Source organism: Corvus hawaiiensis, chromosome 4 (assembly GCF_020740725.1).
Source record: "Corvus hawaiiensis isolate bCorHaw1 chromosome 4, bCorHaw1.pri.cur, whole genome shotgun sequence".
In the NCBI taxonomy this organism is placed as follows: domain Eukaryota; kingdom Metazoa; phylum Chordata; class Aves; order Passeriformes; family Corvidae; genus Corvus; species Corvus hawaiiensis.
Genome location: NC_063216.1, coordinates 39,647,677 through 39,674,447, shown reverse-complemented (window position 1 = coordinate 39,674,447; position 26,771 = coordinate 39,647,677). Strand labels below are relative to the sequence as shown.

The following is a 26,771-nucleotide window of genomic DNA, read 5'->3' as shown; positions in this document are numbered from 1 at the left end:
AGCGTTCTTGCCACTCTATAAGGCAACCTTTGCAATATAGCATGTGAGAAAAAAGTTAAAATCTATCTAATATCAGAATAACATAAGTAATATATGAGTTGTGAAAAAAATACTCTACTTGATATTGAACTTAACTATTAAAATGTATTTGGTCGTTATAGTGAAAGGCTGTGATGACTCAGAACAATATTTTGTAGTTGGAATGAGTTTCCTATGAATTAACATAAAATGAAACTGGATTTTAAGCTGCTCCTGATATTAAGTTTTATGCATGCAACTAATAGGTATTCTGAAAAACATCTTTAAGTTGTCAAAATTTCTATTACAATGTCTTGCATTTACCATTGCTGTAACTCTTCAACAATACACATAAATTTTTGTCTATACAAAGGGCAGTCATAGAGTTGTCATTAATTTCAATGAGGAAAAGGCTTCACTTCATATGTGTTTACTTTTGACAGGCATAAGATATACTAAATTGTAGTGGTTAATTTTATCCTTTACAGCAGAAAGATTCTATATGTCTCACAAAAACAGTAAGGTAAAGGATGAAAAACCTTTAAATTTGTGATCGTATTTTGAGGAAAAAAAAAAGTCTTGAACAGCATTGATGTTAACAAAGATGTATACATATTTTAAAATATTAGGTTAATTTCAGTTTGACCAAAACAGTCAGGGCTTAAGAGCCCACCAGCCCACAATCAGGCAGTTAAACTGCACTCCAAGAGAAAGCAGTCCAATAAAAAAACATGTCCAGGTGGTTTATCTTATCAGTCAGAAGGATGAAACTGACACTAAATCTATTTATTTAAGACAAAAGCTAGCAATGATGTCAAAAGGGCTTGGTTTGCTGCTTCTCCTCAAGCTGCAGAAAGTAGCTTTTATCTGAACTAAATAACTGTTCAACAGAAGTTTGGTGGGTATTCCTTGTCTTGGTCTGTTTTAGTCAAGTTTTTAAATAGTTAACAGTATATGTTATTATATATTAAACATTATTAAAATAAATTTCAAGTGATATTCTGACAACATGTAACTAAGGGTGCATTTTTTTTTCATTTTTCTGCAGCTGGAACTGGAGGCACAGTAGACCTCCATTCAAATTGCATGGTAAGAAAGAAAGCATTGTTCTGATATCCTCAACAGATTTAGACACTGGCTATTGATCATATGAACCATATCATGATGTTTTGTGTCATATCTCCTAATCAGTCTTAGCTTTTTACCTCCTAGTGCTCAGGTACATTTAAGACTACACAGTATACTTTGATGTTAAAACCCTTACCTTAGCTTTGAAAACAAGATTTATATCATAACACTACTCCCTTGCTTTTCAAAAGTGTCATTAAAACCTCTGCCTGTAGGTCTTAAGCTAGGATGCAGAAACACCAGTCCAGCAATGTTATTCTGTTCAGATATTTTTTAAAATCTCTTGTCCTTAAGGTTATAAGTCATATTACATACTGAATGAAAAATCATTGTTAATAGAAAGCTAATGGTCTCAACTCACATTGAATATGGATTTTGAAGCACAAAACCACACATAAACACATTTTTCTCTATAGCCCTACAGGGTGGAGCCCTTGTTACTAATGTCCATACACATGGATTAGTGTCTGTAATACTTTCAGAGTCTTACAGAATAAACTTTCGGTGTAATCTGTGGAGTATGTTTTTGCTGTTTATGTTTTCTCATTTCTTTGTATTGTTTCAGTGGGAATTAAAATAGACATTTTGGCATACGCTTGGGCATCCGGATGGGTGACAGGTGGTGGAAAGGATAACAAATGTCATCTGGTGACTTACAGTTCAAGTTCTGAACTACAGTAAGGCAAACCAGTCTGGTGACATGCATTTTCTGCTTTCCTTGGAAACAGAAAAAGATATGTTTATCAAATTGCACATCTTTGCTGTGCCAAGGCAAGCCTACTACCAGTACAGTCCCTAGTGCCTTGGTCAATATAATCTCACATAATGAAGTAATGAAGCTCCTACTAACTTGTTGAGCAGCATGGAATTTATTCTTAGGGTAAATTTGTCTGGTCATCAGCTTGTTTTCCCTTACTTTTAAGCAAATCATTACTCAAATTTCTGCTCCCAGAGAGTCCCATGTCTAACGTAATGTTTTTTCGGCCTCCAAATACCTTCAGCTTATATTCATAATATCTATTAGCATTTACCTTAGCTGGGCTACCTGTGTCCAGTGTTTTAGACCTTGTTACTTGAGTGGCCAACATTGTCCTTTCAAGCCTATTAATTATTCAGTTGCTGCTGCTGCTGCTCTCTGAAATTTCTCTGTGCTTTTGACACACCTGCAGTGCAAGCGTTTACAACAAGCAGTCACCTCTTCATGTGTCTGTAGCTCAAGTGGCCAACTTCATCTGAAGTACTAGAGACTGCTCATTCATCAAGAGCTTGGAGTTCTCCAAATTGAATGATGGCAGAAAGAAGGCCTTACTCCTTGTGTTTATGTCATGAGCCTTTTACAGGGAAAGTCTCAAAGAAAATGGAGTTTTCCCTAGAGCTTTACAAATTATTATTTCTGTCACATCTGTTTTGATAAATTAATAACTAGGATAACAGCTCACAACTTCCAAATAATACTTCCAAAACTAAATGTAAAACTTATTTTAAAAATAACCAATTTATCCAAGATATCCCTGTGACCAATGCTCCAGGAAACATTTTTTTTCCCACAGATTCTACACTAAGCAAAGCATATTTTTGTTTTAACATAACACCCAGTTATGTAATAAATAACATAATAATGACCTCTGCTCATGCAATTGCCTCATATGTATATACAGGGATCAAGGGAATACTGTCATTTGGAATTGCTGTTTGCAGCAGAAATCTTGCATGGTCAGTGACCACAACAGTCAGTCATACTTTGGGAGCCCTGAAGGTAATATCTGTTGCATAACTAATAGGAGTTGACAGGCACAACTGCAGTTTTAAAGCTCATGTAGAAGTTGTGTGGCAGTAAATCTAATTAAGAACTGAAGTGAATTAAAACTCTATGAAAATTATTCAGCTGATTGCACTGGTTTTATACTATACCACGACATCAAGATGTTTGCAATTTTTTTCAAGATAAACAACCTGAGAAAGAGCATTGTTTTTGCCATCTGAATAAACATTATCTCAGAGCCTATCTTAACGGCTGCTTCTCTTTTTGTCTTACTACTTGGCCTATGAAATTAAGCCTTGAAAAGCAATTCAACAGAAATTTGTAGCCACTAAAAGGACCACTAAGAGTTTGCAATAAAAAAATTCAAGGACCTCCCCAGTGAAGCAGCTGAAATACAGCTGGAGCAGAGGCTGGAGGGTGCCTGAGAGAGTGGGATGCCATTGGGACAGGAAGGCTGGCAGCGCTGCCAGATGTGCTGGCAGCAGGACTGGGCAGGGGAGGCGTACTACAGCTCTCTTACCATTGAATTTCTGCCTCTAGGGGCTGGCTCAAGAAATCCTGCTTTCATTGTTTGTTGTTCCCAGGAAAGGCCTGGCAAGATTTATGTTTTATGACCAAATATGCATAAAACATACATAACTAGTCTCCAAGTTGAGTGTATGCCACAGAAATTGAGATCTCATATCTCTGATGCTCATCTGTTCAGAATACGATCCAGTCCAAATTGAGCTGAAATGAATACAGTCTCTCATCATCCCCCCAAAAAATACTGAAATAAAGTAGAAATTTTATAATAGCAATAATAAAAACTAAATGAAAAACACCTAAAATTCAGTTTTGGAGACACTGAGGAGATTCAGCTTAAAATCTCCTCCTCTGGATTTTCCATCATTAAACCACAATTCATTTCAGGAATGAGTGCATGGACTAATCTCTGAATGGAAAAAAAATGGTAGAGGCTTATAATTTCTATTTTACATTCAACACAAGCTATGTTAACCAACTTGCTTTCCTACAAATTTAGATGTAATTAATTTAACACAGGAAATCACTATATACTACAATTCACTCAGAGTTTTAACCTTTTATTTGTTATGTTTTCATCCAATCCATTTGTGCATGGGCAGAAAAAATAAAAGGTATCTTCTTTCTTTTCTTGTTATTCCTTCATTGGAAATGTTCTTGGAAATTCTCCATGCCTTTTAAATGACCAAGGATTTATTTTAGCAATTTTGTCAGAACACAGACTTCATTCTTGCTGACTCTTATTAACAGGACAAAATACAAAAAAATTCTGAACAGATTTCACTATTTATTTTCTTGCTACAGAGAAGTCATAATAAATATTCCTTGATTCTAAACTAAGTAGAATGCCAGATTTTCCCCATCCCTGGTAGTGTTAATGGCCAGGCTGGATGGGGCTTAGAGCAACTTGGTCTAGTGAGAGGTGTCCTGCCCATGATAGGGGGGTCGGAACTAAATGATCTTTAAGGTCCCTTCCAATTCAGGCCATTCTATGATTCCATGATTCTATGATTTAAACACGTGGGTTTGGTGTCAGTCATCTAAAACATTCATTGTTACATTACTGCTCAAAATCAGAGTTCATTTGCACACAGGCTTTAGGTTTGTCGTGTACCCTGAAATAATGTATTATAACAGGACCTGGGTAAAAAAATGGAAATCTATTTGGATCTCAGGACTAAAAATTTGATCTCTTCATACATAAAAGCAAAACTTTCAAAATTGTAGAATAATCTCTGAATTACTCTCTTAAAAACATCAGAGTAGTTTGCACTATGATGTTTGTGTAGAGTGTTTTCTGTACTTCTCCACAAATTAATTCAAGCAAAATTGATTTAGTCTCTGTTTTCCACATTTTTTAGGCACTGGAATTTATTTTTTAACACCCCTTCAAAAAAATTGGCCACCAGTAGTATATTATACAAAAAACTGTATGATGTGGGTTGGCCACATCACGTTGAACTACTGTGGCTCTAATAAGAACTGAATGTTACTTTGACTCGCACCACGCTTGCACAGATAGGGAATAATTCTTCTTTAAAGAGAGTGACTCTTCCAGTGGTTCTTACAGAGACATCGATTGTGTTTCAAACTATCAAGGATTTACCAACACTGGTTTGGGTTGCCTAGTGGTCTGCAAGACATCTAAAATGCGGGAAGTGGGATTGTGCGTCACAACGTGAGAGTTCCATTAACTGACAAAGCAAGACAAAGAGTTGCACCAGGGGAGGAATAGACTGGATATTAGGAATCAGACTAAGCAGGGAAGTGGTGGAATCACCATCGCTGGAAGCATTCAAAAAATGTGTGGACGTGGCACTTAGAGACATGATTTAGTGGTGGACATGGCAGTGCTGGGTTAACGATTGGCCTCAATGATTTTAGAGGTCTTTTCCAACCTTCACTGTCCAGTGATTCTAAGATAATGACAAGATTTCTGTTATGTAAGAGAGAGAACTGAGTGTCCTGGTTTCAGCTAGGGTAGAGTTAATTTCTTCCCAGTAGCTGTTACAGTCCTGTGTTTTGGATTTGGAATGAGAATGGTGTTGATAACACACTGATGTTTTGGTTTTTGGCTAAGTTGTGTTTATCCTAAGCCAAGGACCAATTTTTTATCTTTTCTCATGCTCTGTCAGTGAGAAAAGAAACTAGGGAGCAGCATAGCTGGGACAGGTGACCTGAAATGACCAAAGGGACACCACAGAATGTCATGCCCAGTATGTAATCTGGGGGGAGTTGCTGGAAGAGTGGCTGATCTGGGTTCAGGAAGGTGGGGGGGGGTCTGGCATTGGTCAGCATGTGGTGAGCGACTGCATTGTACACCACTTGTTTTTTTCCCAGTCTTCTTATTATTCACCATTATTATTCTATTTTACTTTATTTTCCCTTATTAAACTGTTTTTATCTCAACAAAAAAATTTTACTTCAATTCCCCTCCCCATTCCACCAGAAGAGGAGATAACAGAGGGGAGGTTGAGTGAATGGCTCTGTGGTGTTTTATCTCCAGCTGGGCGAAAAACTATGTTATTAAGTAGCACAGTGGACTTGAGACCCCATTTTTAATTTTGTTTTTTTTTCAGAAATGTGGGCAGGGACTGAAATTTTGAAATGTGTAAACATCTACCCACACAGAAGCACACAGTCAATGCTCCTTAGAAGAAAAGAAAAACATTTCAGAGGTTCAGAGCCCATGGAAATATCTATAAGAATTAATATTTCCAATACATTCACTGAACACAAAATCAGACAAATGGAGAACTATTATATAGCTTTCCAACAAGATTTCCTTCCTTAAATAATCAGTTGAATCTACATCAGGTTTTGAACTAAGCCTTACAAATATTTACTTATTCAGCCATCCCCTTCTGGGTAGAAGAAATCATCTCAAGTCTCTCTGTGCATGGCCTGCTACTGTGAATGAGTAATTTACTGTGATGACTGGGGTCCCAGAGTAAGAGAGATATAACTGCTTTTTTGAGCAAACAGAAAAACACTCAATTACCATGTCAGTATCTGAAAAAAATTAAAAATACACACACAAAAAAAGCCCCCAAAACTTGCTTCTAAAGAACCCAAAATAATAATAGACTGAGGATTATTCTAGATAAAATTCATATATCTGATTAAGATAATTCAAATATATTGAACAGATATACATATAAATATTTTGGTGTAGCTTTGTGATCTCTGTAAACTGAATTTTGTAGAAATATCACCTAAATTCGCCAGCTATATCATATTACTTTCATGATTTTTTAGAACAAGAGTACCACAATATTCAAAATTATGTTTCAAAATTCAGTCAAAAAGAAGCTTTAAATGCACCTGTTTACATGTTAGTTGATGCGACAGCCAGTCTAGATAAATTCAAAGATAACAAAGAACAACCACTGTCAGGACTCATGATGTAATCTGCCTGATTTTGCTAGTACACATTTGCCATGTAAAGATTAATTCCCCCAGATTTTCGAAGTCAAAGAGGATCGCCACAGCAACATGAGCATTATGGCAATGGCTCAGTTTCTGGCAATGATTTTCTCGCACAGGATTACTTCAGGGAGAAATCTGACACTACAGACAGAAGTTATGGCACAAATATGCCATGGTAGTTTTCACCTGAATCTAGGGCAATAATAATATGACTATAATTCATTTGATTTTGGCAATATAACCACAAGCAACAATCCATGTATAACTCCCTAATCAGTACCAAACAGCCAAACATTAATCTCTTTTCCATTATTTCCCAAATTAGCTTGAAAATTGTCATGTAAAAGTTTAAATTTTACATCACCACCAGCTGAAACGTGCTCAGTTGGCATTCCTGGCTTTTTCACAGTTAAATTATTCTTAATGGAAAAGTGCTGAATAAAGTATGCAATCTGCTGACTTATTAATATTTCCCATGTCCTCTATTTAAATAATTTGAATTTGGTGTTCTGTATTATCTATTGTGTACTGATCACTAAAATTTATGCTTTCTGAAGAATAATGTCCAGCCAGCAGGTATCGGTCTGTTAAAACACTTACAGTAGCAATAAAACAGAAGAAAAAGGGGGAAAAAAAGGCATAATAGAATTAACAACAGATTTTTCTTATTTTTTAATCTAGAATCTCCTGTGTTCTGTGAGACTCTTCAGATTATGGTAAGAGATGTGAGTTGACAAAAGCTTAAAAAATGATCTCAAGCACAAGATAGTAGATGAAAAAATTCAATGTTATTTATTTGTAATCCTTAGTATCAGGCTATAAAGCTTGAGGCTTCAAAGGACTTGACAGCCCCCCTCCCTTAAAAAAGGCAGAAATTTTAATAATTCTAAAAATGTAGCTCTTTAATACTTTTTAATATTTTTATTATAATGTAGCCAATCCAATTATACCAAATGAGTCATTCTCCCATATTTATGAACAAGAATGAACTTAAAGTCTTTTTTCTTTCCCCATAAAAAAGGCAGATTGAAAATTTAAAGGTCTCTTGTCTTGCAGATCATGTAAACTAGATTGGTTTGGTTTGGAACAGATATCACAGTGAATGACAGTAACACACTCTGTTACTTTCAAATAACCCTAATTGTGTCTTTAGTGCTTTGCTCCTGACTGATGGGAACACTGAGGCACAGAGGGTCTACATTAAACATCTGTCAGACTAGTACTGAAAAGGGATGGGACAAAACATCACTCATACAAACATCTGTAAACACAATAAAGCTGAATTTGTAGTTCAGGTGCATGAGTTTAAAAAAGCTCATAATATTATTTCCAAACTCTTTACTTTCCTTGCTTCTCCACAGAACAACTTGTTGTTTTCTTCCAGGCAAACTTGACAAAATACAGCATGACCTTTTCTTCTCCCTCATTTTGCATAACTGTCCTGACACTTGTCTCCTTCTCTGCTTTCTCAGCATTGTCTCTGGGTAAATTTTATCCATGATCACACATTCAGTTATTATTAATAGGTCAACAAGTCCCCTGTTCTGATTCAGAAACCAACCTTCCTTCCACAGTATAATAATATTTTTTACCCTTTCACAATTTATACCAAATAATTAACATCAAATAATTTAGTATTTTAAATTTTTCTTTTTTTCCAGATTTTTGCTCTTTTCCAGTTTCCAATTTTTTCATTAATTTACTCAGTGTAAAACTACAGAAAAAGAGAAGGATGAAAAAAATGCAAACATGCTTAATTCTACTATTTTTAATAACTTCCAAACTTCAAAATATTAATCATACTAGATTCTAACAAAAAAAATCGTCAAGTTAAAAAGTTGGAGTTTTTCTTTTTCTTTTTTTTCAGAGGAAGATTTGTACAGAATCTAGTCTACTAATTGACTTTTTCCACCAACTGATCTCTTTCCATAAACTATATTTGATCTTTTCCTGGCAAGAATAATTGCTAATGGATCGTTGAAGATGCAAATATTAGATTTTCTATATCCAAGCTGGTCACCCAAGAGCAGCAAAAGTGAATAAATGTACTTTTAGGATGTGATTGATCTATCATGGCTCCATTCATATCTTTTGGGTTGAAAGGAACTGCACCTTTGAAATGCTGTTTTGTTTTTCTCTATAGGGTTTCTATAAAGACAATTGGGAAAGTGACCTCTTCTGCACTGTAGATGGCTGCTTATGGTCTGGTCTGTCCCAGCAGAACTAAAGCTTCACTGTGACAGGTAAATAAAACTCCTAAATAAAACTAATCCCTAAATCAGGGATCACTTCATCATTGCTAACCCTGGTGGCAATAATCTTGCCGTCCCCCTTGCCCCTCCAAAAAAATTGTTGAAAATATAAAATATAAATTGGTCATAATTATCCCATTCTTATAGGTGCTAGTGTTCAGCTGGAGCTGTATGGGGGTTTGGTTCTTGGGGAAGACAACAAGACAGGTGTCCCGAGTCACAAAAAGGTTAAACTGCTGCCAAAGCAGTTCAGGGCAGTGTTAGGAAAACCCTCTGTAAGAATAATTAAGCAACAAGCCTGGCTGTGAAGGAATAGTGTGGTGACACACTTTCACTGACAACTGAGGCAAGTGCCTGTGAGGGCTTATGGTATTGTTTTAATGGACAAAGGTGGGATAAGTGACATTTGGAAGATATTTCCATTTTTTGAGTCCATGACAATGAATCTGTATATATGGCTTCACTGCTGTGAATTCCACTTGCAGATTCTTTAACTTAGATGCCTAGAGTGTAAATTGTGATGATACTGCATTCACAGCACTTTCTTGATGTGTGTGCTGGAGATAATTTAAGCCATGGATTTCACGAATTTGCTTTCTGTTTGATAACTGAAAACATGGGACTTTTTCTTCATATGTTGACTTGCTCTCTTTCCAGTTAGTCCAACTAAGAGTTAGCTAATATTTGCAAAGTACAAATGTGTACCGCATGAAGGAATCCCAATTTTGCTTGGGATATATACTGAACCTTGTTTCAGATACTGAAGTTTTTAACATCAATCTTTCATTTCGTCTATACTATTGCAATGAAATTTAAAAACTTCAGTGGTGAAAACAAGCTAATTAGTCACAGATGTTCTTTATCAGAAGAAATATGATGAATTGGTAATTACTGACATAGACTTTGTCCTGAGGAAAAATATACAATGTAGTTACAGATGCCAAGAAAACCAAATTAAGGAAGGGTGTATTCTGTATTAGAAATTGCATAGATTTTATTAACAAAGAACTTATTAACCTCTGTGCCTCTATTGAAAATAAAGAAATAGTAAAACATCTTAAAATTATGTTAACATTCAGACACTGGTATCTATTTTTTTTTTTTTAAGACTACAGGGTAGTTGATATAAAACACTTTGAGGTTTTTGAAATCTCTTTCTCTCTCTACTCTCCCCTCTCCCCCTCCTATTTCTGTCTATCTCTCTCACTCACATTTACTGTTAAATAAAATCCATACTATTGACTTTGGCACATGATCTTGTTTGCACTTTAATTTGAGCAGAGGTATCGCTTAATAACCAGATCATAAACAAAGCAGTGGTTCAACACATAAAAAATACTGCTAATCAAGGGCTCTGTAGAACTCCAGTGATTGTGTTCAATAAATACTACATTTACATCAAAATACAGCCTCATTAGCAATACATTCTTTAGCTGCCCACTGGACAGGTAGGTGGTCCAGAGGCAGATTCTGCTCAGAGCCTGGGCAATTCATGCATCTTTGTCCACATTTTTTATTTAGTCCTTCAGGCACTGACAGTGGCTGTGCAATGCGGAAGAACAGCTTGACTTCCAGAAGAACAGTACCCCAAAATTGGGACCTAGTCCATGACTTCTAAGAAGTGGTGAGTTATCTGTTCTGATGACAAATGCATGCACATCCATGAGTTTTGTTGCATGTTTTACCAGACCTATCCACGTAGGTGTATGATCACCTCACATAAACATTACACAATACATGAACTACGGGTAAGTTTTGTTCATTTTTCAGATAATTCAGATGACTCCACTGAACACTATCCATGTTTCTCCATAAAAAGCAGAAAAAGCAAAATTGACAAACGCAGAGATTTATTTATTTTTTAAAGTTCTATTTAAGATATTTACTACAGGGCTGTGTCAGAGGAAGGTTTGCTACCTAATCTTCAGACACATACTTCAGAAACAGTTGGGCTTGTTTGAAGTGTGACTGCCACTTTGAAAACTGAATCATATTTGCCAACCCAGGTCCAGCGTTTCAGACAAAAGCTACACTTCAAACAACTCTAGTTGCCTTTGAGGTGCTGCAGAGCTCCTGTTTCTGTTTGAAGTTCATTATCCTACTACATTACTACCAATTCAATGTTACATCTGTCCCCTTTTACGACACTGTGTCTACTGATAACTAAATAAACAGACATGACAATGTTCAGGACAGAGTGTACGTGATAACTTCGAGCTCTTCTGTTCAGGAAAGCTAGGATTAAAGCTACCACCACAAGATATGATGGAGTCACATGAAGGAGAGAGAAAATAAAAATTATCTTTCTAAGGCAGTATTTTAGTGAAATTCATGCACAACTGGAAATGCACACATACAGACTTAAATACTCTCACCAGATATGTTTAGACCCCATAAAAAGCTAGACTCAGACTATAACAGCCACATAAATCCTGCAGAAAATACCTCATTAGTTCTCCATTCTCTAGGGAATGCATGTGCTTTTCCACTTGTAACAAAAGCAGTGGGACTTAGTTAAGTGTAGTGAAGAAAACTGCTAATTACAGCAATCATGCTAAACTGCACAAACTTTGATTTAGAGACACAATCCTCTCAGTCTGAAGCCTTAAAATCCATGTCTGCACAAAAAGATAATTGTTTAGAATGTATTTAGTATAGAGGCATCACAAAAAAATATGTGGGATATATCTGTTTCAGGCAGACAGCTAGCTTAGTACTTGTAAATTTATATTGTTTGACAAAGGCTGTGACAAGGAGAAATTAAAGAATCCCAGGAATAAGAAACAAAGTAGGGAGAGGGTCTTCTGCAGAGAATCTTGTTACCACCCAACGTCTACATCCTAGCTGCCCATAAAGCTCTGTCTCGGTTGTAGCCATGCACCTACAGCTCAGCCCAGCTTCAGCTCTCTCAAATGTACCACAGCCATGTGGTACATGTATTACATGTATGTCTGTATTACAGACACAGTTCGTCTGTAAACAGTCTGTGGGTAATCTGGCAGGAAAAATCCCTCACTGGGTGCTAAACCAGTTTGGAGAGGGAATGAATGCTTCAATAAACTTCGGCAGAGCACCCTGTAGTGTCTCTGCTTGATGAACTGGAAATCTGACTTGGTGCACCAAAAGGCTTGCTGCCTGCACTATATTTAGCATATAACCATCATATTACTAAAAGTCCTAAAGATATTTATGTAGGTAATTATCTATTTTAGCACTACTGGCATGCAAGAAAATCAGTTCCCATAACAGAACTGAAGATAACACCTTGCAGCACCTCTTATCCTGCTCATCTTTTTTGAATCAATTGGTTTTCAATATTCTGTAAAGCTGTGTCTTGCCTAAAATTTCCATTTCCAGTCTTTATTATTTAAAATTTTATTACCAATGTTATGAGTAAGTCATTTTTATTTAAAGTGAAATATCTATGCCTTATGTCCTAAGAAAGCAATGTGTATTTATGTATTTAAATTCTTAAAATGACAGCATTTCAGTGTTCATTACCCCCTTTTAGACCTTTATGGAAAAAAAAGTAAAAAAATGCCCCTGAACTTCAAACAAACCAAACCCCCAAGCATTGTAATCATATCAAAACACTGTCTCAGATGGAAGAAAAATAAGGCATGAGAACCAAATGAGGAAATTTTGCAAAAATAGAGAGTATAAAAAAGCTACCCATCTTTGCACTTTATATACACAGACAAGCAAGCCCATAACTGCTGAAATAGAAATACATGAAAACATCCTTGCCCTCTGATCATGTTGAGTTTCAAAGTTTTATCTTCTCTTTTGCCTCAGGGAGCTATTCAACTTGATTTTAATTTTTTCTACAAATCATGTGGAGATTTAAAAAAATTTTGTCTGTTATTGCATACCTTATGTAAAACTGTATGAACATATGTGCATGCAGTCTTCACTAGATCTTCAGATAATATTATGCCTAAGAACTTACACGTATCTTAATTTTTGAATATAAATTAGAAGTTTAATTTCTTTTAAATTATTCTCTGAAGACCCCCTCTGTAATAACTTGATAGTATTTCATGGATATCTTTATAAAACATTTAAAAACAAATCTTTGTTTTGTTTATCAGAGAACTAATGAGGTAATGGATGGAGTTATTCATATGACTGATGCCTTCTTCACCTTTCCTCTGTGCAGTATTATAATTTTTTTTATTGGTTGATGAAATTTTCATTTAGGACTTCTGTATTCCAGAAGACTTCACTAAAGCCGTGAATTTTAGAAGCTTCTTCTTTATTATCTGAATGTGGCTAACTGCACTTGTTAAGGAAAAAGGGAGAAATGCATTTAGAAATAGCTTAACAGGTCGTTTTTGTTCTTCCAAGAATATTTTCTGTAATTTGCAATATTGCCGAGTCTGTGTGATCGATCAATGAACTTCTACCATGAAATAACAGACAAGGATGAAAAAGCCATGAAGCTTAAAAAAGAATTCTTGAAGTAGCCACAGCTATCATATAGGAAGCTGAATTTACCTCAACACCAAGGGGACCAGTGGGTGGCCTTTATTGTACATAAATGGCTGTGTCAGTTGAGGGTCAACTGGTCATGTAAATGGACTTCCCTAAAATAACAGAAAGCCTTATCTTCCTGAGCCAGACGGATCAGCATGGGGGAGCTGTATATATGGCTCAACGCAACAATTATAGATACTGAACAAATAGCAAAAGTGATTTTGAAGAGAGCAACAGGTTTACGCTTTCCTCAACCTATGCATTCTCTTCCAGCAACCAGGAATGTCCAGTGCGATGACAGTTTGCATACAGAGAATGGTAAGGGAATTATGTTCATTATGTGATTTCCCTGTACAGTGTGATCACTATATTGTACTTGCATTGTGGTTTCAGAATATTGCTCTGTCTGTTTAATTTTCTAAATTAAAATCCCAGATAATGTAAAATATCTTCAGAAAAGTAAATTTGGTACTAGACACTTAACCTTCCTCATATGCTCTATCTAAAAGAACCTGATTCTGATATTCTGAAAACAGCAGCAGAAATTCAACAGCTCTCTGGTTTCTTCACTTATGATAATATGTAGGCATGTGGTGTGGAGAACGTTAGTTTACACTGGGGCTTTATTAAAAGTACAGACAATGGGATCACATTGTGGATGCAGTCAGAGTTTCAAAGTATGTGAATAAAACTACTGCTCTGAGGGACTGAAAAATGTTCCCAGAAGTCTCAACTGCATTGGCAAATCTCTCAGGAGTAACAACATATGAATGATTCAATAGCTTTCTCCATGAGCTCAATTTCTGTTGAGTTGAAATATGCTTCTATGGTAGCAGAAGTGTCATAAATGATTGCCCATAGCTCAAAAGGACGGGGTGGCCACACCTTAGCACCTACTGCACTATTTTCAATCAAGAAAAAAATTCACATTGAGACACACATGAGAAATGTGCATCATCATACTTTCCAACAGACCTGTTATGTGGCAAGGCTAACCATGTCAAAAAGTCAGCCCCTTGCAGTAAATTTTGCTAAACTAGATACCAAGAATGCTTACAATTTTAGGAACTTTAATTCCAGTAAGTAATCTGCATCATGATACCTAAATACAAGGAGATTCCTCATCCAGGATAAATTAACAATTTATATAGCTGGGATTCCTCTCTCCTGACTTTGGTGTCTGACTTCAGATGTCTGTTTCAAAAGTCAGTCAGGCTTAGAAGTCCACTAATAAACTTATTTTGAAGGGAAAAAAACCTAAACTATCAAAACTTGACACAGAAAGTATTACGTAGTTTTAAAATATTAATAAACACAAATATGTCATCCCTAACCCATGGAAAGTTTTGCCATCAGCAGTACAATACTTGGAAATACTTTCTCATTGAGGTCAAATGTACTGAGCATTGTCTTTGGCTGATACAAGTGAAAATAATAAAACTTTCCCTTCAGTCCTTATGCTATGTGCTTATGCTTATGCTTTCTTCATGTAAAGAAAAAATTATTATATATTAAATAATTTTTATAAATTTGCACTAGTAACCCTACCTCAAGGCCTAATATTTCATCCTACTGTGTGAAAGCACAAAAATATATGTTTTCTTTCCAAAGGAAGTTACAAATTAAGTATAAAAAAAAGAAGCAGTAAATTGAGAGGGACAAGTCAGAGACAACATGACAACATGACAGATAATTGGCCTCAGCTACATAATGCATAATCTGTTTTCCTGATAAATCAACTGGAATGGGAAAAGACAGACATCACAGCCACTTGGGTTGACAAACAAATAGCAATCCCTGTGGAGAGCTGAATGATACACTTTCATTCAGTAGAATCTAGAGTTTTCTGGGTCTGTATTCTGTAAGTGTGAGTGCTCTCCTTCAGTGCTTTGATTGCTACCACCTCCTTTACAGAGTTTTGGACCAGCAACATGGGCCACACCTGTCTTTATGTCAAAATAACATTGTGAGTATAAACACAGGAAATGCATTCCTCCGTTTTCTGGGAAACAGTAAGGTCTTCTTTCCAGCAAAATGAAGCAGCTTTGAAAAGTGCATTGAACTGCAAGCAGGAAAGCAAGTGAACAAAATAATGGCAGAGATATGAACAGGAACTGAAACCAATGGGAATAAAACTAAAATATGCAAACAGTAGGTAACAGCCTGTAATTCCCAAGTTGCAGCAGGAGCTGTCCATACGACTGGAAGAATAAAAAACAATTCTGCAGGTGGCTGTTGTAACATCTGGTTGATATTTAAGACTCAAGATGTCCTCCAGTGTCTTCCAGTCTCTGACTCTCTGACTGTGCTAGGAAATCCCAAGTTTTTGCCATAGCATTGCCCCTTAGCTTGCCTTCCTTGTCCTGATCTTGGGCAAATGCTTCTGCTCAGGCCAAATAAGTTCATTCACACAATCAGAACAACTTCATCTGCTCTGCTTACAGCTGGAGAGTGCATGGTAACACGAGCTGTGAAAGGGATAGTCTAAAGAAGATCCCATCTTTAGTTTCCTCTCTAGAGAGAAGAATGAAAGCACACTTTGCTAGAGGCCAGTTCTCCATAAAAATGTAATTTTCCATAGAACTCTGTATAAACCTTTTCTGTTCCTCAGACATACTAATAAATTAATAACCACAAAAATATCACAATTTTTGTCATGTGGGAATAGAATATTTCAAGGAGAGACCACAAAGAGGAGAGAATGACATGGCCTCTGAGATACCTTTGGAGTATTTTGGACTAGCTAAAAAGTATAAATACAGTTCACACATCTACAGTTACTAAAAAGGAATTATGCCACAAGATAGTTCCTGAAAACCTGTCTCCTTACCCTGTAAGGCATATTTTCTTTGCAGAAGTAACTAAATCTGTTGAATAATGGAACTGCCCTTAGGTGTATGTCACCTGGACAGCTGGTCCTGGAGTTGGAATTAAATGAGATCTTCAAACTCTACCACTGTAACAGCTTGGTCTTGTCCTCAAAGGGATGTAAGAACAGGAAAATTAACAGGGATGTTACTGTACTTTAGGCCAGGAGGTCAGGAGACCAGACTGACAGACTGGCCCAAAGAGATCACATCTTAAATCTCAATTCAGAAATACTAAACAGATTCTGATCTCTTAATTTCACCCTTCATCTGCTTTTATCAATTACATTTGGATTTGGGTTCTGAGTTAAAACAGATGTAAATGTGTGAGAAAAGAAAAATGAGAAAAGGTTACCACATTGCTGCACAGACTTGTGACAGACTTTCCATCTAGAGTCCATGTAGTTTACGACAAATTCTTAATCATTTAAACAGCCAGGAAGGTAATTCACATATTGATTAACTGGATCTAATAGCAAAAAATACATACTGAAAAATTGCATCTTCTCAAATACAGTTATCAATAAAAATTGATTCCTTTCCAAGACAAATATTGATGTTTACCTAATATTTTAAAATAAATTGAGTTGAAGAAGTATCTACTTCTGTATCTGTCTTGATCTGCTTTAAGAGAAATATCAAAGACATTTTTTATGGAACAATCAAAATGCATTATGAAATTTGAGGATGATATTTTAAAAAGAAAACTGTTTCAAAGGTTATAGTTCCTAACAAACCTTCAGTAATGATATTTTCTAGAAAAATAGGTCAAAATTCTTCTGAAACTAAATGGAAATGTAAAACTCCTTTCACATGACTGCAAGAGGAATTAGACCTGTGTAAGCTTAAGCTAATAACATTTAATTAATTTTCTAATTATTTCACTTTATCAAAATTGCGGGTCAAAGAGACTCAGGGCTAAATTTTCATCTGATAAAAATGTGCAAAATATACTGAAATCAAATATACTAAAGTACTTACATAATTCACCAGAGAAATCAAACCATTTTAGAGCTACTTCTCTCACTTCTGAAATCCAGTAAGACTTTTTGACAATGCGCACAAGCTATTTTTATTTCTTTGATAATTTTGCGAAGTAGAAACAGTTCTGCTTCTGTGCTTATAATCTTGTCACATTCTTGCTTCCCTTCCCTCTCTCCCTAGCAGGGATCATGCCCTTCAAGGGGAGGCACAGAATGATGTCATGACAAGAAATATCAAGGACTCATGAGAGGAAACCAGCCTCCCAGCACATGCTCTGCATCTAAATCTAAATTGGCACCCATGCTTTGAAGTATCTTAACTAATTCAGTTCTTCAAAATCGATCTATCTATTCCTCAAATGCAGTACTAGCTGAATCCACAAACCATGCCAAATTAAAAAAATGGTTTTGATCTTCCCCTGGAGGATGTGGCCATGGAGAGGACAGAAGAAATGAAATAAGGTTATTTCTTCAAAGATATTTTTCAAATGGAGACACTAATTACTTCATGCAAAATTTCATAAGATTTCTTACTATCCAGTTTTCAGAATTATATTAATACTACTCGAAACCAGAAATTTAGACAGAGACAGACTAATCCTGAGAAGTTTTGAAAACTAGGATCTGAAAGGGATTATTTTTCCATTTGAATAAAATTTTCAATATTTCCAAAATAATACAGCCAAGAAGTAGCTGAATATGCATCAAAATGAAGAAGTCATGGTAGTAAAATTTATGCATTATTTGTCTCGGGAATAATCTATTCATATAGAAAAGTATATATTTAAGAGAGAGAAAGTTCAGCAGATCACAGGATGCCTTGCTAGAAGTATCTTTATTAGGTTTTTTCTGCTCACTTGTCCCAAGACATGTTTCCTTTTGTTCTTTCTGTTTCGCTATTAAATATTTATCTTATTTCAAATAATCTGCCTCTTCACACTTCTCTCTTATCCTATAATTATGCTTTACTGTGCAATTATGCCTTTTCCTACATAAAATACAAGACAGGGAGTAATGGAATAAGAAGCTAGTTTATGCTAATAATTTGATATTGTTTGGTGCCTAAATTTGTGTAATGTGATGAATGGAGATATCTAGATCAAAAATAAATATTTTACATAATAAATACAGTAATTAAATAGAAGAATGATCAGACAAAAATAACTGATGGATGATAAATTTTCCTAAATTTTTGTTTTGTTTGTCTTTTTCTTTTAGGGCTTGCTTTATTTGCCTTGATTAAAAAGCATCTATAATTTAATCAGAAAAAGAAGAAAGTTGCAAAATTCATGGTATCACTACTCAGGTAACCTTTACTAGGGTTACTACATATGAATGAAATAACGATGGTGCAATTCAAAGGTCAGGTGAAATTCGAACTCTACAGAAGGATCATATTCCCATTTCTGTTTTTTGCAAACATAAACCACTTCACATTGTAGCAGCATGAGAATATAAATGTACCATTGGAAAGAGAGTTTCTCTTAATTTCTTTTAATAGGCAGTCAGTAATGCTCAAGGAAAACAAATATGTTGTATTTTACACATACTGTCTATAGAGTTCTCACGGTATAGATTTTTTCCCAGGCATTTCCTTAGTGAAACTAAAATCAAGATTAATCCTTGTCTTTGTATTGCATTCCATAATTATTGTATCAAGCATTAGTGTATTTTCAAGCCAGTCACTTCCTTGAGGCACCAAGGAGAGTCAGGACAAAACCTCTGGTGCAAGCTTTTTCCTCTGGTCTGTCACTTGCAATATCAGTAGGTTTTCCAATTACTTCTAACTCCAGTCTGCAGTAAGCATGAAACAAGTGCTTAAGTAATACTGACCTTTGAAATAATTCCTTTTCTTTCTCAGGGCATGTTTGTTTCTCCCTCTAGAAGACAACTATTAGCAATTTAATAAACCAGAACTATTGGCTGAAGAAACAATTACAACAAAATTTCCATCTCACTACTCAAAATGTAATACATTGACATTCACATATAATTACAGTAAAATGCTATATTAGAAGAATGTAAGAGTGTTATTTAAGTGCCAGTACCAGGATTACTGTTGTCTAGAAGCTGAGTTCTTACCAAGTTGAGTGGTTGAACTAGCAGTTCGGGCCTTTCTCTTCAAATATTTAATTAAGTGCGATATATAGCTTGGTGCCACAGATTATTTCACTGACTTGGAACTAATTCATAAGTCTAAGGAGTTCACAAGTATATTTGGTAATACATCCTCTATAAATTCCCTAAGTGGAATGAATCATTTTCTCATTAACATGTTAGATAGGCCTGATACACAGCGTCAAATCTGGGCTGAACAGCAAACTAGAAGTAGAAATTCCCAGACCACATCACAAGTGCCACCTGTTATACCACCATACACAGTTTCGTCTGCTGGAACTCAAGCTACCTTATGAGGGGGCACCTCTCTGCAACTTTAAGCCTTCCTGAGACATCTTTCCTATAAAACTCCACATTTCCATAAAAAGATCTGCCTTTTCAGTTTGGAGAACCATGCCATTGAAACATCCTTCTCCACTCTTACTTCTCCTCCATCTCAGATCACATTCATCCCCACAGCCACCAGCCCCTGTTCCCACTGGTGTCTCTGATCCCCCACCTGCTTCCAGACTCCATGCTTAATGACTCATAATTATTTTCCCCCTCCCACTCCATAGCTTTTCAATTTAATTGTTACTTTATTCTAGTCCAGGAACTTTTCCCCTAGGAGAGCTTCCTCCCTGCCTCCCCTTGGTTCCAGCAACATCATCACAGCAGCAAGAAAGGTTCCCAGCTTCACTAAGCAAAAGCTGTACACCATAAACATTGCATATTTCTAAACACAGAAATAATCTAAATCTGAGCTGATTTATTTTTCACATGCCCTGGGATGGATGGCGTTCTTTTAGTCTTTCAAAGGAATTGGCCAACTGCCTTTTGCCAAATGAGTTATTTCCCAGCCATTAACAGCTGATAGCTCTTCTGTATCCCTTTTTTGTGAGACAAAAGCAAATTAGAGGAGAGTAGTAAAGGAAAGTATCTAGAAGCATCATTGTTATCTAGAAAATTGTTTCCTTTATATTAAATCTCTGCCATGAAAAGATTTTGTCCCACCTGTTTTCTGGTGATAGGGATAGGATTTTTCTCAGTAATAATCCAAAGGAAAAATGTTACCAAACCAATGAAAACCAGCTCTTCTCCCCAAAGCATAGTTCTTTCCATATCTAGATCTTGCTTCTGTGTCTGAAGGTAGCTATGGCTCCCTACATAAGATGTGTCTCAGAAGTAGGGAGGGAAACAAAACAAACAAAAAAAAAGAGAAAACCAGTGGCGAGTTCTACAAGAAAGCACAAGATGAAAAAATAAAATTAAAAAGGTGTGGATTAACTGAGATATCATCTGAGAATTTCTTCTTACAAATCCTTGCAAATGCTGCTACAATTCCAAATTCCTGATTTCCATTTTGCAATTTTCATCCTCTCAAATCAATGCATTGGGCCTGTGTCAGTCCAAACGCCATGGGAAAGTGTTGGAGTGCTTGCAAAGCTATGCCAGGACTGTGGTGGTGTGCATGTAACAGCATTACCAGGAGTGTGCTGCCACATACTTGAGGGCCAGGACACCACTGTTGCCAAGGCATACATGTGCCAGTGATACATCTCCCCAGTTGCAAAGCATTGCTGCTCTCTCATTCCACCTCATGACTTAACTCACTTGGCACAGCTGGCTCGGCAGCAGGTCTGCCAGGTCATTGCCTGTCACAAGATCTGAAGCAGAGGCAGAAATGTTGGGCTGTGCAGTGAGATTTGCTGGCCCTGGGACAGGGAAGTGGGAGATGAGGGCCAAAGATCAATACAGAACTGCAGAGTCATTGGCACTGAGAACAAATTGAAATTGCTTTTCTTTTTGCAAGTTTGTTTGTGACTGAAGTAACACCTGAAGACTTTAAACTACAGAGTTCGTGAAAAGCTCGAGAAAAGAAACCTCCCTGCAATTTTTTTCCTTCCACAGACATAAGCAAGACATCTACATGTCAAGAGGGTCTGAGGCTTCAAAGTGTGAGGTGATAACATAAAATGGCTTTGTATTGAATATATAGCAATTTCTTCCTGAGTTTCAGCTTTATTGCAAGCCTTGCAGTGTGTTTCCATCAAGCAAAATGACATACTATACAACCTTTACATCTAAAAACCTGCTTACATTTGTTATTAATCACATTAAGAGATGTTACTCAGGCTTAAGAAAGACTTTTAAAATATTTTAGCATATATGTCTCATGAACAATCTATTCTAAGTTTTCTTTATGGTTTTAGCATTTCAAACACCGCTTGTAGGTGAGTAGTTCTAGAAATATATTTTCAGTCTGAGATTAAGAGCCAGAAAAGCCAAACCAAATGTATTGTGACTTTTTGACTAAATAACTGAGGCTTATGATTAATTACAATTTATTACTAACACCATGTATTTAAAATGTTGAACCAGTGCAGTATAAACTGACTGTAAAATTTTATGGTTTTGAGGCCATCCCCTGTAGTTATCCCTTTTACAGTAGGCCGAAATACAAAGTTGTGCAATTCACAGTAATTACAAGAAACATTTTAGAGTAATGTAGCCCAATAATTGAAAATTTACCATGCATTCAGAGTTTCAGCTGCAGATTTGACAGCCTTAATGCCCACCATTAAAATGCTGGTTCACACAGGTAATTGTGGGGTTGGCATTGAACAGAAAAAAATAAATTATTTGCTTAATTTTGTACTTGTAAAGTAGAACTGGCTTCCTGTCCTCCCTGCAAGATTCTGGGTGAAAGGCTGAGTGCAGCCTTCCACTTTTTGCTCTTGTTCAAGTGCATTTGGATGACATGTAGATGTTGATAGGGATTATATTCTATCTCTGAACAGGATTTAACAGAAATTTTTGTCATTATTAGTTATAAATTCAAAAACATAGAATAATATAACATTTTGAGTTGGAAAGGACCTTAAAGATCATCTAGTTCCAACCTCCTGCCATGGGCAGGGGCACTTTCCATTAGACCAGGTTTCTCAAAGAAAACTAAAAGATCACAAAGATTTTGAAGTAATACCATGGACTTCCATAACTAAATTGGAAATAGTGCATTTTTCCATGTTTATAATTTCTGCCATATTATTATCTTTCATATTACTAGCTTCCATTACAAATGGTACTATTTGCAGACTGGAATACTAAAATGGCACTAGAGAAGTTAAAAGTCATGTTGAAAATCCAGAAGAGATTGGAGATTAATCATACACTGTGTATTGAGGAAGTGTTTTTCCTTTGCATAGAAGCAAGTCTGAAAATAGAATCAAACAGTACAAATCATAGCCAAGAATTTATAATATTTATCTATTCCAGGAATGTATGCAGAAATCCACAATGATTCAGATGGTCAGATGCAGAATTTTCTAAGAATGCAATGTAAAGAATTTCTCCGTGTTCCCTTAAGAGCACAAACTTTCCAGAAATGAAAGACTGGCTTGAGATTATTTTCCCAGACAGGGAGCACAAATTCACTACTTACCAATATTAAATCACAGTATTTTCTCTTTTAGCTATTAGTTACTTTAATTAGATTGTGCTTGTTCTTTGAATATTTGCTATATCTTCAAAGAACCCAAGGGGTTGGAAATGTTGATTCAGAATTCTGTCTGCCAGCTCCCCTATAAATATGATAACCTTTAATTGAAAAATAAATTATAAAACACATTACATGATAAAAAATAGTTTCTATAAAATGCAGAGGCACAGTCTTTTCTGGAGAGTACATCCCAATTTTCATTAATGTTTCCCCATTAATGTATAAGAGTTCAAGTTTGGCCCAACAACTTTCCATTACCTGAATAGTTTTGGTCTAAAAAGACAAATGACCTATTATACTACAAGTGAATAATTTGCTTCTTTTCTTAACCACATATATCACTTATTCTACCTTTCATAAGCAATAATAACTTTTCCTCCTTCTATTTTAAGTCATGGTATATATTTGCCTAAGCAAGAAAAATGAAATTACCTTCCTTCCACATTTATTATTACACATCTTCATATCAAAACGCAATTTAGAACAAGGTTAAGTAGAATAAATATAGCCTCTCATTGCTATCCTCATTTTGTCTATTCTTGTTCTACTGATTTCAACTGACAGGAGCATTGAGCTGGATGGGAAGCAAGGTAAATGCAGAAGGAACTATGAATATATTATCATCATCTTTATTTAGCTGCACCATCAACCTGTGTAGAAAGAAATTACAGCAATTTGGGAATTTTGATAGGCTGAAACCTCACTTGTAGTACAATATTCATTGACCCTGGAATATATAATGTGAAGTAACCTCGAGACGCACAAGCTTCTGTGGGCAACAAAATATCAAATTCACATAAGGAGGCTTCACATTTAAATTATGCAAAAAACCAAGATATTTTGAACATACATTAGGGCAGGATATGGTCCTTTGAATGTTATTCTCAATGCTCGTACCAGCAGCAACCGTCATCTGCAAAAGGGGGCAACAGAGATTCTGCTGAATGGAACAGAATTTTGTACAGTACTACAGTACATTTAAATTACACCATACTAACAGATGAATGCTATCATTCAAACAAGCTTATCTAGAGAACACTAATGTGGCTCAACTGAAATTCACATAAAGAAATTGAAGGTATTGTTACATCTCCTGGCTCATGAGATACTGAGGACAACCAAATAGTAAATCACTTGGGTGTTCTGCACTGTGTTCACAGAAGTGGTCTCTGAAGCACTGTCAAACAGTCTGATAACTATGGAGAAATAATCACAGCTCCATGGCTGCCTTTTACCTGAGATCTCTACAAAAAGCAAGATGTTTACCTGCTTGTGAGGTTTGAATAAAGTAGGATGTTCTCCCCCATATTAAAACATCTTATGGAAAGAAATCAAAATAAATAAACCTATTAAATTATTAGGTACAATTTACCTAGTAAATTGATAATTTTTTCATGCTGTCTCAGACTTCCTTCTTGCATCAAACAATCATAGGAATAGAAAAATAGTAAGAAAGAAGCTATGTGCATTTAAAAAATCTGGAAGTCCCTTCAGCTTCTGAAGAATGGATTTTAGCATAGAATGCTATTTTTCCTCCTTTTTATTACTTTCTAATTTATTTCTGCAGAGCCCAACATATAACATTATTTTTTAGACAGACCTTGACTAGTAGGCAATCTGACCAGACTGTATTTATTCAGACTTCAAAATTTACTTCAGAAGAAATTGTCAGCAGAAAATTTCAAAAAGTTCTAGATGTAAAAAACCCAACAGTTCTAGACTAAACCTTTAAACAATTTCTTTCCACTGCTGAGAGCATATGTAACAATACATACAATGTTCATGCTAATTATAGTTGAGCTTTATCATTTCTCAAAGTAAATATTGACCTAAGCTTTATTTCTTTGACTATTTACCAACTCAATAGAGTAAACCTAGTATTTAGACAAAAATACACTCTTTTTGGATTCAAGTATTTTTAATAGTAGATAATAATATATGGAAAACACAACATATTGCAAGATGTGCTTTATTATAAATTTAATATTATAATTTGAGGAATGCAAACCTGGCTGTATATTACAGCTTACTTTTGCAGTAAAAAAAAAAGTACACATTATCAATATATTTAACAACAGCCACAGGCATGTATCTATGTCCATCTATCTACAAGTCACATCTTTCTAATGATCTTCACATTTTGATTTATAACAGTTTTTAAATACTTGAAATAATTTTAAACTTTCAGTCTCTTAAAGCAGAATTATGCAGTTATATAAAAAAAAATCTTGAATTTTAACAAAACTCTCCCTGTATGCTGACAAGTTCTTAACTTGTTTCTGTCAGATTTCCCTTCTTTAGATTTACAGCCTTAAATATTTGAAAACATTTTTATAATGCTATTCTTTTTACTTAAAGGATATTTCACTTCATACAGCGCAGCTACTTTTTAAAAGATAATTTCCATGCAAAGCAACTTCACATTCAATTCATGTATCATGTTCAGATGTATCTATAACACCACTGTTGCTCCAGAACTTTTTAAGGAAAACACAGTACATATTATGTCAGCATGGCATTGTTTTAAGTAAACAATACTTCAGTACAAGTAAACACACACATAAATTTTACGCATTCAGTCTCATGCATCATGATTCAATGGCTCATAAATTACATCTCGGTGTATATATATATATACATATATATATATGTACACACAACTACTAAAAAATGTTGAAACAAATGCATCTGGATTCATGTGTAAGCAATTCACAAATTTTTGCACATTTTAATTTCCATGTGTCTGATGTATGATTTTTTTTTATAATTTTGCACTTATGTTTAAAAAGGTAGATCTACTGTATACTTTTGACTGCTGCATCTGAGCTCTGTTAACTAAGTTGTTCTTGCTATTCATCACTGCTAACAGCAATATTCTCTGAGTAACTTTATCATAATTTTTCAAATTATCTTGTAAACAGTTTTCCCCCCTCTTTCCACTTGTAAAACTGTGATGAAAGACCTAGTGACAAAAGGTATAAAATGAGTTCTGCTGAATTCAATTCTATCAGCTGATGGGGTTAAAGTCCAGTATTTTGACTCTTCAGGCCTACTATGGGAAACTTAACATAGTTGGGAATGAGTGATCCCTGGTACTTCAATGCTGTAAGGCTATTTCCTTATAGCTGCAGTAATTTCCTATCCAACTGGACTTCTAATATCTATAGCGTCAAGTATAAGAAAAATGAAAGAAAAATATTCAATAAAAAGTATAAAATTTGTGCATTTATTCTAAAATTGTTTTTCTTCAAACAATGTATATTGAGGCGAATGCATAATATTGTCATGAAGATTTTACTGGCAACCATTTGAGACACAAAAATCTATGAAAGAGTTATACATTGTAAGTAATGCAGCAATTCCCATTCATGCATGTTAATAAAATATTTATTCCATTCAGGAATGCATCTAATAGTATAGGATCAGCTTACTACTTTGTACCTTAGTAACTACAACCTATTAGAACTAATATTAATTACACTTTCTATTACAGGTTGGGCTTTCTCCTTTGGAAAAGGTTTATCAGAGGAGAAAATAGGGTTAACAGGGAGACAAAATTCTGGAAATGAATCTCTAGAATATGCATATGTTCTTGTTTGGGATGAGCACTTCAGCTACTATTTGCTGTAAACCACATGCAGGGGGATAGATCCTCAAGCTGTATCCTACTGATGGACTCAGAAATATTTCCAGTCTCCTTTCCATCTTTCTCTTGGATTTCCACATAGAAGA

At 35.4% G+C, this 26,771-nt stretch overlaps 1 protein-coding gene and 1 long non-coding RNA gene across 15 annotated transcripts in view; one reads left to right on the top strand and one right to left on the bottom strand.

Annotated features, from left to right (window-relative positions):
* PPFIA2 (PTPRF interacting protein alpha 2) overlaps nt 1–26,771 on the bottom strand; it is a 294,096-nt gene that overhangs the window by 118,369 nt on the left and 148,956 nt on the right. For 7 of the 14 annotated variants that reach the window (XM_048302575.1, XM_048302565.1, XM_048302562.1 and 4 more), the window contains one exon: nt 23,890–23,952. The exons of the other annotated variants lie outside the window; for them this stretch is intronic. In XM_048302575.1, coding sequence (XP_048158532.1) covers nt 23,890–23,952 — 63 coding nt within the window. The remainder of the gene's footprint in view (nt 1–23,889; nt 23,953–26,771) is intronic. 14 annotated transcript variants of the gene reach the window in all.
* On the top strand, nt 1,073–9,099 carry LOC125325488. The gene is made up of 3 exons (XR_007203350.1): nt 1,073–1,107; nt 7,544–7,578; nt 9,006–9,099. It is a non-coding gene; the product is annotated as an uncharacterized LOC125325488 (long non-coding RNA).